Consider the following 11,066-nt stretch of genomic DNA (forward strand, 5'->3'; position numbering starts at 1 on the left):
CTTTTTTTTTTTTTTTTTTTTTTTTTGAGACGGAGTCTTGCTCTGTCGCCCAGGCTGGAGTGCAGTGGCGCGATCTTGGCTCACTGCAAGCTCCGCCTCCCGGGTTCACGCCATTCTCCTGCCTCAGCCTCCCGAGTAGCTAGGACTACAGGTGCCCACAACCGCGCCCGGCTAATTTTTTGTATTTTTAGTAGAGACGGGGTTTCACCGTGGTCTCGATCTCCTGACCTTGTGATCCGCCCGCCTCGGCCTCCCAAAGTGCTGGGATTACAGGCGTGAGCCACCGCGCCCGGCTATAGTTCTTCTTTAAAAGAGTATGTCAATAATACGTGGACATGGTGAAAAGTCAAACTCCATAGCGGGGCATCAGGTGAATAGGAAAGGCCTCTCTGCCACCCACCCAACTCCCCCAGTGTGGCCTCTCAGCATTTCCCCCTGACCATTCTGAGCATGCTTAAGCCAATTGATATGTGTGTGTGTGAATATATGGTAGGCCCTTCCCCCACTCACAGGTTCTGCGCTCCCAGATTCAAACAACCACAGATCAAAAATATTTGAAAAAGATTAAAAATAACAGTACAACATTTAAAAATAATAGAAGTAAAAATAACATATAACAACTATTTACACAGCATTTTTTTTTTTTTTTTTTGAGACAGTGTTTCGCTCTTGTTGCCCAGGCTGGAGTGCAATGGCGGGATCTCAGCTTACTGCAACCTCTACCTCCCGGGTTCAAGTGACTCTCCTGCCTCAGCCTCCTCAGTAGCTGGGATTACAGGCACATGCCACCATGCCCAGCTAGGTTTTTTTGTTGTTGTTGTTGATTTGTATTTTTAATAGAGGCAGGACTTCACCATGTTGGCCAGGCTGGTTTTGAACTCCTGACCTCAGGTGATCTGCTCACCTTGACCTCCCCAAGTGCTGGGATTACAGGCATGAGCCACCGCACTCAGCCCCTACCTGGCATTTTCATTGTATTAGGTATTGTAAGTAACCTGGAGATGATTTAAAGGACATGGGCGGGGCTGGGCACAGTGGCTCATGCCTGTAATCATAACACTTCAGGAGGCTGAGGCAGGAGGAGCACTTGAGCCCAGGAGTTCAAGACAAGTCTGGACAACATAGTGGGACCCCATCTCTACAAAAATAAAAAAACTAGCTGAGTGCAGTGTCCTGCACCTGTAGTCCCAGCTACTCTGGAGGCTGAGGTGGGAGGATCGCTTGGGCCTGGGAAGTCGAGGCTACAGTGAGCCAAGATAACACCATTCATGGTGAGTTTCCACCACGTCCACGGAGCTGTGATTGCACTCCAGCCTGGGCAACAGAGCAAGACCCTGTCTCAAAAAAGTAAAGTATATGGGAGGATATGTGTAGGTTACAGGCAAACACTATATCATTTTATATCTGGGGCTTGAGCATCTGTGGAGTTTTATATCCTCCATGGTTACCAAGGGACGACTGTATACACTGTATACACTTTCCTTCTACCCCAGAAAGGGGACGTGTGATTCTGTATACAGCGGGATACTATATGTGTGATTTTGCATCTTCTTTCCCCCTGTGAAATGTAACTGGGAGATCTTTATAGATTCATGAGTTAGATGGTATTATCCCTGTTTTCCAGATGTGAAAATTGAGGCTTAAAGATATTGAGTCAGCAGTCTCAGATCCCCAGCTACTCAGGGGCAGAGCTGGAATTTGAGTCTGGTTGAATCACATAGTCAAGCACTCATGCTATGGTGTGGAGGCTGAGTCCTGGCTCTATGCTTATTAGCAGAGCAGCCTTGAGCTGTCAGCTTAGAGTCTCTGGGGCTCAGTTTCATCATCTGTAAAATGGGGATGGCAGCAGTACCTACCCAGAGGGGTGATTGCGATAGTCTGACATGTGATAGTGTGTGTCAGGTACTCAGCCAGGGGCAGGAGGCAGTGAGCACCCCTCAGGGGTGGGCAGTTGGGCCAGCAAGGCTGATGGAGCTGACCCCCTGACAGTGGTGTGCACCCCCCACCAGATAGGCCAGGCCATCGAGGAGGTCAACAGCAACAACCAGGAGCTGCTGCGCAAGTACCGCCGTGAGCTGCAGCTGCGCAAGAAGTGCCACAACGAGCTCGTGCGGCTGAAAGGTGACTGCAGGAGGGCTGGGGGTGGACACTAGCCTCGGGGCCTCGACCTGGCTTGGCAGTCATGCCTGGAGCTCACCCCACCGTTGAGGCGCTATTCTAATCCCATCTCTGTAGATAAGGAAACAGAGGCACAGAGAAGGCAGGGAACTTGCTCAAAGCCACAGGGATATTAAATGGTCCGCCTTGGATTTGAACTTGAGTCTGTCCAGCTCAGAAGCCCTGGCCCCAGTGCTTGGGCAGGTGACTCCCCAGGCCCTGGATGGCCGAGGGGTGTGGTACTGCAGCACTGGGTTGTTGGCAGCTGGAAAGCCACTTGTTCTGACCTGGGGCCTGGTCAAGCTTGAGACTCCACCATGCACTGCATGGAGCTCTAGAGTGCCTGCTTGTGCCAGGTGCCGTGCCAGCCCGAGGCTATGGTCATGGCCCCACAGACTGCCTCCCGGTGCTCACTTTAGTATGAGAATGGACAATGGTGATTGTCAGGGAACCCCAACCCTGCCCCTTTCCAGGGCTGAGACAGGCTCTCCTGGGTATGGGACAGGCAAATGTGTTGAGGGGCTTCCCAGAGAAGGCAAAGTTAGAGCTGAGACCTGGATGGTGAGCTGGAACAGATGGGTGAAAAGGGAGGGCAGGTGGGCCATGCTGGAAGTGGGGGATGTTTCCTCTTCATTACAAGAACACAGGAATCCCAACGAAGGCTGGAAGTAGATGGTGGCATGACCAGCTCATGCTGCCAGATACCCTTGTGGCTGCCCCACTATCTGGGCCCTCAGATACACCATCAGTCATCACCTGCTGCCAGGCCTATATGCCCATCTGATTCCTAAGCCCTGTCCTGCCATTCAGAAGGCTCTTTGCTCACTGGGGCCCAAGCCCCTCATTGTCTAGATGAAGAAACTGAAGTCCAGGGAGGAAAAGAGAGTATCCGTTTTGGCGTCTCATCCTGACTGGGTGCAGTGCCTGAGCCCCACAACTGACCTTTCCTCCCCATCCCCAAGGCAGAGCTCCACCCCAGTCAGCTGGTCTGTTCAAGAAGAAATGTACTAAGTGAATGCATACTATAGTGTGAATGATGGATAACAGCTTTGTGGGCCCCCTTCCCCTAGGGGGCTGTGCTTAAAAGTCAGGGGACTCCTAGGCCAACTGGTCTGCCTGGGACACCAGTGGACCAGAGTGGAGACTGGTCTTGACATGGCCTGGGCCCATTTCCCCATCCGCAACCAACCCAGGGAACATCCGAGTGATTGCTCGTGTCCGGCCAGTCACCAAAGAGGATGGGGAAGGACCTGAGGCCACCAATGCTGTGACTTTCGATGCCGACGACGACTCCATCATCCACCTGCTGCACAAGGGAAAGCCTGTGTCCTTCGAGCTGGACAAGGTGTTCTCCCCACAGGCCTCGCAGCAGGACGTGAGTGTGGCCCCATGCGGGAAAGGGAAAGCAATGGAGAGAGGGAAAGACGGACTCACAGGGAGGGAGAGGGGCTGGGCAGGAAGAAGCCTAAGAGTGGGGGGTACAGGAATCAGAAGTGGGGAGCCAGGGTCCCGCACCTTCCTCTGGAGGACAGAAGAGGGTGGGAAGTTAAGACTGAAGGCCTTAGAAGCCTCCTTTGGAAGGAGAGATCCAGAAACAGCCCATCCCCTCCCATGGCTGTGGTTCCTTCCATCCCCAAGGCCCCTTCTACCATGTGGCCCCGCCCACCCTTAAGGCCCATCCCACTATCATAACCCATTCCATTCTCTCAGCTATGGCTCTCCCACCATGTGGCCCCTCCTATATCCAGTCCCTTCCACCACATGGCCCCACCCACAGCCTCTCCCACCACCATGGCTTTGGGTCCTCCCATCCACGTGGCTCCTTCTACTGCATGGCCCTGCCCACTCTCAAGGCCCCTCCTTCCATCACAGCCCATCCCACCCTCATGCTGTGGCCCCTCCATCTGCATGGCCCCACCCACACTCAGGCCCCTCCCACCATGTGGCCTCACCCACCTTCAGGCCCCTCCCACTATCACAGCCCCTCTCACCCTCATGGCTGTGACTGCCCACCCACATGGCCCCATCTGTCTTCATGACCCTGCCCATCTTCTCCATCTGGGAGTACCCTCCTGTATCAGTCCCCTGGGCCTTCCTAGGAATCCCCCAACCCCCTGAGGCTGTATGAGAACCATGTGTTCTCAGTGTCCACTCTTCCCTTGTCTCTGCCCAGACCAACCTGCTAGCCCTACCAAGGCCTGTGCCCTCCTGTTCTCATGTCTGGTTCTGTCTTTGCCCCCATCCGCTGATGGCTGGCAGGCAGGCCCAGGCCAGAGAGTCCCCAGGCATGTGCTGGCCTCTGCCTTCCTTGTGCTGAGCGCTCTTTGAGAGAGAGCAGGAGGAGCTGGGGGAAGGGCAGCAGGCACCGGCCTGTCTTCCCTGCAGTCTTTGGGCGGCCCAGTTGCCCACTGATGTCTAACATATGACTCACGAATCACGAATCATTGTGAGCTGAGTGACTGCAGTAACACGTGCTGTGGTGTTGCTGAAGGACAGCATGGTTGGGGAGGTGGCTGGACTTGTAGCTGGTGGTCCCAGTGGCCCTGGAAGCCCCCCACCAGCCTCCCTGCCACCATCTTCCCAGGTGTTCCAGGAGGTGCAGGCCCTGATCACCTCTTGCATCGATGGCTTCAATGTCTGCATCTTTGCGTACGGCCAGACGGGTGCCGGCAAGACATACACGATGGAGGTGGGTGCTGCCCCACGGGGTGGGGGTTCACAGTGAGGTATGAAGGGAATGCGGGCTCCTTCATTGGTCTTGGGGTTTTGTGCAGTGTGTGTTTTGCCTCATTTGGTCCTCACAACCCAGGAGCAGAGGCTGTAGTTATCTGTGTTAGCCCCAAGGCACCAGGCCTTAAGAGGGGGCCCCCTTGCCCAACGGTACCCACAATGGGCCCAGCAGGACTGGGGAAGAGGCAAGGGGGGTCTGTCATCACAGGGATCTTGGCCTGGGGACAGAGTCCAGGGCAGGCCCCCCACCTCTCTCAGGACCGGGGCTGCATTTCACCTTGACTGTGCACTGCACGCCCCTGCTTTATGGCTGCCTTGGCCGGGCCTGGGGGATCTGGGATGAGTGGTTGGTCTCAGTCCTCAAGGAGATCCCAGGGCAAGACTGGCATGCGAAGGCTGTGGTGGGGAGCCCAGCTCTTGCTGGTGGCCCCTGGGGCCAGGCCAAGGCTTCCTCTCCCTGCCCGTCACGGCGCCCTCCCAGGTGTGGTGGAGCAGGTGGCTGGCCAGGGAGGGGGCGTTGAGATGAGGAAGGATCTTGACTGTGGGCAGAGGGCAGTGGAAAGCTAGCCCTGACTCTTGAGGGGTGCTGTGGGATTCCCCAGGTCAGAAGGAGGCCAGGTGGTACGGCATCTGGGCAGGGGAAAGGGCTGGCCAGGCCTGCTGGGCAGGGAGCCTGTTCATGGCGGCCCTCTATTTCCCATCTGGACTCTGCTGTTCCCTCAATTCTGGAACTAGTGAGACTAGTTAGTGGGGGGCAGGCCAGGCCAGGTGGGAGGAGGAAGGGGGTGTGTGCAGCATCCCCTGGGCTCCCTGTTCTGCTTTGGGATTGCTTAGAGTTGAGTTGACCACCAGAAACATCAGCGTTCGTCCTCAAGCGTATCTGCTGATGCCTGAGGCATATCGGGCATTGTGCCAGGTACAGCTTTGACCCAAACAGTCCCTGCCTCCACAGGGGGCCCTCCCCACAGGGCCAACCTGGCTGTGGGGAGGCAACACAGTCCACATAAATCAGCAAGTGTCCTGTCAGGCCAGGGAGAAAAATAAAGCCAGGGATGTGGAACTGACTAGGGGGAGGGACAGGGCGTTTGGGGGTGCTGGGCGAAGGAGCAGCCTCCCTGAGGAAGATGACAGAGCCGACCACGGGGAGGTCAGAGGAGCACCCAGGGCAGAGGGAGCTGCAGGGCCAAGGCCAAGAGGCCAGAGCATGCCAGGGGCACCTGAGGCCCGACCAGGAGGCCCCTGTGGCAGGAATAAAGAGAGGGTGAGAGATACTGTCAGAAGAAGGGCGAGGGCCAGGCTCCCAGGGCCTCGAGGGCCCAGGTAGGGACTCCAGGTTTCCTTCTAGAAAGGCCGGCCCACCCCTCCTGCCCCAGGACACTGGTCCACTCCTCCCTGTGCCTCCTCTCCACCACCCACAGAGCCCAGGCCTCAGCCTCCCTGAGATTGAGCCCCTTTCTGGGCAGTGGTGGGGTCATTCATTTCCAGCACCCCTCCCAGGTGGCCCCGCAGGGCCAGGCATGCATCTGGCCGTTAGCTGGCCTATGTGGGGTCTGGGCCAGGCCCCTCACCCCAGTGCTGGACAATGAGTCTCAGGGTAGTCCTGGCAGGGCGATACCATTTTAATGGTGGGGAAATAGAGGTGCAGTTGCCTGCAGCTGGTGGAGGGCATTTTGGGGGACAGTGGCAGGTAGGTAGGAGGTTTGGGCAAGGAGGCTTGCCTGTGAGGAGTAACCAAGGGGCTTGGGGGACAGACGCCACACGAGCATCTTTGGGGACAGGCCTGGCTCACTGGGGCCTTTCCTTCTGCCCCCAGGGGACCCCTGAGAACCCAGGTATCAACCAGCGGGCCCTGCAGCTGCTCTTCTCCGAGGTGCAGGAGAAGGCGTCTGACTGGGAGTACACCATCACCGTCAGCGCCGCGGAGATCTACAACGAGGTCCTCAGGTGGGAGCCCCAGGGTGTGCAGAGCAGGCCTCAGGGGCAGCTTTGGGGTCCTCCGGGGTGGTGCTGGAATGAGGTCCTCAGGTGGGAGCCCCAGCATGTGGGGAGCAGGCCTCAGGGGCAGTTTTGGGGTCCTCTGGAGTGGTGCTGGAGCAATGGGGGATAGGAAGTGGGGTCTTCCTGAAGGGAGTACAGGGAACAGATGAGGCCATCAAGGGACCTGGCTGCAAGTCCTGACTCAGCCCATCGGTTTGGGTGGTCCTGTGGGGAGGAGGGGCTCTCTCTCAGCCTGCCCCAGCCCAGACCCAGGCAATCCTTGCCCCTACCTGTGGGCTGCACCAGGTGGCCGTGGGTGAGAGTGGGCAGCTGGGGGCCCTGCCCACAGGGCTCATTGCATTGTGGAGTGAGATCTCTGCGTCAGCTGAATGCGGTGGAGGAGCTGGAGGAGGAGAGATGCGCTCAGCTGATGGCTGAAGGCTTCCTGGGTTGGGGGAACATTCCTGGCTGGGGGGCTGGGTGCAGTGCAAACAGCAGCCAGAAATGGGAGGAGGGCGTGACTGTCTCACCTACCCCTCCAGGGACCTGCTAGGGAAAGAGCCTCAGGAAAAACTGGAGATCCGGCTATGCCCAGATGGCAGTGGGCAGCTGTATGTACCAGGGCTGACTGAGTTCCAGGTGCAGAGCGTGGACGACATCAACAAGGTGTGGAGGAGGGAGCCCCTGACCACAGCCACGCTGCTCTAGAGGACAGAACTGGGTTTGAATGTAGGCTCTGCTGTGTCCTAAGCACGCACCCTTGGGCAAGTCCCCACGCCTCTCTGAGCCTCAGTTCTCTCATCTAAACTGCAGAGGGTGGTGCCAACTCCTCACGGGTGCTTGGAGCCAGGTGACTCTGAGGACCCCATTCTCAACGCTGTGCCTCTGCCCTCCCGCTCCCAATCCCCCAGGTGTTTGAGTTCGGCCACACCAATCGCACGACGGAGTTCACCAACCTCAACGAGCACAGCTCCCGCTCGCATGCGCTGCTCATCGTGACGGTGCGAGGCATGGACTGCAGCACGGGCCTCCGCACCACGGGTGAGAGTGGCGGGCAGCCTGGCCTGAGGATCCCCACAACCACAAGGGGCATGGCAGGCCTGATCTGCTGGGTGCCCTCCCTGCAGGGAAGCTGAACCTGGTGGACTTGGCTGGCTCCGAGCGCGTGGGCAAGTCGGGGGCTGAGGGCAGCCGCCTGCGGGAGGCACAGCACATCAACAAGTCGCTGTCAGCTCTGGGGGACGTCATTGCTGCCCTGCGCTCCCGCCAGGGCCACGTGCCCTTCCGCAACTCCAAGCTCACCTACCTGCTGCAGGATTCACTTAGTGGTGACAGCAAGACCCTCATGGTGGTACAGGTGAGTGCCTTGGGTTAGGGCGGGCCAGTCCCTAGAGTGGAGGGGCTGCGCTAGCAGCGAGACCCAGTCACCCCAGGCTGTGCAAAGGGACCCTTGTCTCAGCAGCTCCATAGTCAGCAACAGCCCCCAGCCCCAGACCTGGCCACACACACCCTGTGTGACTCCCAGTCCCTCCTCTCCACCTTTGACCACGCTACCTCTGCCACCTTGCCTGCCCTCCCACCCCATCTCTCAGTCCTCTCCAGGAAGCCTTCTGACATCCCCAGCTGTGAGCTCCCTCTGTTGGCCCTGCTGTCCCTCCAGCTGGCCTGGTTGGGCAGTGAGCTCTTGTGTCCCATAGGTGTCCCCTGTGGAGAAGAACACTAGCGAGACGCTCTATTCTCTCAAGTTTGCTGAGCGGGTGCGCTCTGTGGAGCTGGGGCCTGGGCTACGCAGGGCAGAGCTTGGGTCCTGGTCGAGCCAGGAACATCTAGAGGTACGGGGACTGTCACAGGCCTGGCTCAGGTGGCCCTGGGTCAGAGACTTTGGGTCATGGCAGGAGTGGGGAACTGGGCGGGGACGTCCTGAAGCAGTGGGGGCGGGGAAGCTGCCGGAGGTGGGTGGAGCTACAGCTGGAACCCACAGCCAGGAGCCTCTTCAGTACGGGTAATTCTTCTTGGCCTCAGAGGTTCCTGTGGGGTGACCAGCTGGCCGTGGGGGTGGCACACAGTAGGTACTAGTTGTACCTAGCACACAGTGGTAACTAGTTGACTTCTTTATATGTATTATCTCGTTTAATTCTTACCATAACTGAGGCTGGGGCACGAGCATCATGCCCATTTTGCAGATGAGGAAACTGGGTGTTAGGAGGTTAGGAGGCAGGGCAGGGGAGTAGAGAGCAGCACAGCAGGGTGGGGAGCCAGGGCAGCCGTGGCCCACGCCCACCCGCCCTTCCCTGCTGACAGTGGGAGCCAGCTTGTCAGACGCCACAGCCCTCAGCACGGGCCCACTCAGCCCCCAGCTCTGGGACCAGTAGCCGCCCTGGATCCATCCGGAGGAAGCTGCAGCCCTCGGGTGAGCCTGGGGTGGAAGTGTGGGTGGGGGAGTCTCCCCAGGATAATAGTCACCAGGCTGCCCTTACCTGGATTGGCTTTCTATTTTCTTTCCTTTTTAAAAAGTTCTTACAACTTCTCCAGAACCTGTTTTACAACCTCCCCTGCCCCCAGGCAGTCGTCAGGGCAGACAGTGCTGTGTTCAGTCTGCAGGTGGGAAATGGAAGGTCCGTGGGGAGGGGTAGTGTAAGGAGACCCCAGCCTCCCAGCTTGGGGTGCTGACTTTACCCTGGGACCCTGCTCTCTGAGGGTGGGCTGGCTGGGCCTGTGCAGTAAGCCCCCTCCAGAGCAGTCCCTGCATCCCCCTCCCTGCACCTCAGCTGCCCTGGGGATAGAAAGGGCAGGGCTTGCCTACGTCCTAGGTGAGGAGTGAGCCCCACCACAGGACTGGGATCCAGGACTCCAGCCCCTGTTTAGCCCAGATCATGGGAAGGCCTGGCCTGTCCTTGAGTCCAAAGGGGTAGCAGCAGCAGGGTCCTGTGGGGTACTGGCCTGAGGCAGGCCCACCAGTGAGACGCCTGTCACTTTGATTTCAGCCTGACGGCTGGGGCTGCAGTCTCTAGGTGAGTGTGGGGCCAGTGGCCCAGGGCTACCCGCCTGCCCGCCGCCATGGGTTGCAGGGCTGCGCTGGGACGTTCTGCTGCTCAGGGCTGGGTCTGGCCTCCGCTGGTGTTGTCTGTCTGCTTCTGCTGGGTTCCCTCCTGCTCTTGGTGGCACCTGTTGTGGGCTGCCGGTGGGCGAGTAGACAAGAGGCTGATGATCCCGGTGCCCCTGCAGGGAAGTCGCGGCCACTGCCTGTGTGACGGATGTGACCCCGCTGGGCCTGGAGCTGGGCCCCGAGGCCTCACTGGCCTGTTCCTGCTGCAGCGCCAGGACCCCCGGAGGTGGAGGCAAGAGTGAAGGCTCCTCTTCTGCCCCGTCTCCCCTCAGAGATGAGAAACATGTTCAGAAGGAAACGGTGTCTCTCGGCTGTGGCTCTGGGTGCAAATTGCATGGGCGGAAAAGCGGGGGTGGCTGCTCTTCCTGGCGGGCCTGGGCTGTCAGTGAGCTGGGCCCCGTGAGGAGGGCAGGAGAGTGGAGGAGGGCGGGCCTCTCACCCAGGCTGCCCCAGCTCCTCTCCTCAGCTTGCAGGACTGGCCAGCCCCCTCCTTCGTGGGTGGGCAAGGAGCCTCCTGGCAGGCTCAAGAACCATGCGGACTGGGGTGGGTTGGTGGCACCAAGGGCAGCCCTCCCCGCCCCTCTCCTTCAAGGAGGGGTCCCGCGGCTGGGGTGTGTACAGAGGCGCACGGCCTCCTGCCACGGGGCCGCGCCATATTTATGGCTGACAGAGGCAGCCAGTGGGTGGGGGATTCTGCTGCTCCCTCACCTGCCTGGCTCACTGGTCTCTTGAATTTTCTTCCCTCTGAAATCTATTTAAGAACTTTTGGAAGCTTAGCCATTTTTACTTATTAAAATAAAAGCCTTTTTACACAAGTATGGTCTGAAAACGTTGGCCTGTGAGCCCCTCTTGGTCTGCTAAGGGGGATGGGGCACTGGCAGGTCCTGTGGGCTCCCGCGCTGGCTGGTCACCCCACAGCCCTCCAGGAGCTGTCCTCTAGGTCAGTTAGGGACATGCATCCTTAACAACTGGGGGGAGCCCGCGCTGTCCCACCCTGGGTCACTTTCTCTGTTGTTTGTGGTCACAGTCACCTCATGCAGTGCCTACCGTGTGCCCACAATAACTGACCGACCTCCCTCCATGTTACTGATGGGAA

General features: G+C 58.6%; 1 protein-coding gene and 1 long non-coding RNA gene across 7 annotated transcripts in view; one reads left to right on the plus strand and one right to left on the minus strand.

Annotated features, from left to right (window-relative positions):
• Window positions 1-10,785, plus strand: part of KIFC3 (kinesin family member C3) — a 45,311-nt gene extending 34,526 nt beyond the window's left edge. For all 6 annotated transcript variants that reach the window (XM_050772885.1, XM_050772886.1, XM_050772889.1 and 3 more), the window contains 10 exons: window positions 2,010-2,121; window positions 3,351-3,532; window positions 4,742-4,846; window positions 6,701-6,831; window positions 7,407-7,530; window positions 7,776-7,905; window positions 7,992-8,221; window positions 8,562-8,696; window positions 9,166-9,274; window positions 10,090-10,785. In XM_050772885.1, coding sequence (XP_050628842.1) covers window positions 2,010-2,121; window positions 3,351-3,532; window positions 4,742-4,846; window positions 6,701-6,831; window positions 7,407-7,530; window positions 7,776-7,905; window positions 7,992-8,221; window positions 8,562-8,696; window positions 9,166-9,274; window positions 10,090-10,115 — 1,284 coding nt within the window. In that variant the 3' untranslated portion in view covers window positions 10,116-10,785. The remainder of the gene's footprint in view (window positions 1-2,009; window positions 2,122-3,350; window positions 3,533-4,741; window positions 4,847-6,700; window positions 6,832-7,406; window positions 7,531-7,775; window positions 7,906-7,991; window positions 8,222-8,561; window positions 8,697-9,165; window positions 9,275-10,089) is intronic.
• On the minus strand, window positions 6,826-7,423 carry LOC126943942 (uncharacterized). The gene is made up of 3 exons (XR_007721904.1): window positions 7,395-7,423; window positions 7,155-7,267; window positions 6,826-7,008 (listed from the first exon to the last, which is right to left on the minus strand). It is a non-coding gene; the product is annotated as an uncharacterized LOC126943942 (long non-coding RNA).
• Window positions 10,786-11,066: the final 281 nt, after the last annotated feature.

This window comes from Macaca thibetana, chromosome 20 (assembly GCF_024542745.1).
Source record: "Macaca thibetana thibetana isolate TM-01 chromosome 20, ASM2454274v1, whole genome shotgun sequence".
NCBI classification, from domain to species: domain Eukaryota; kingdom Metazoa; phylum Chordata; class Mammalia; order Primates; family Cercopithecidae; genus Macaca; species Macaca thibetana.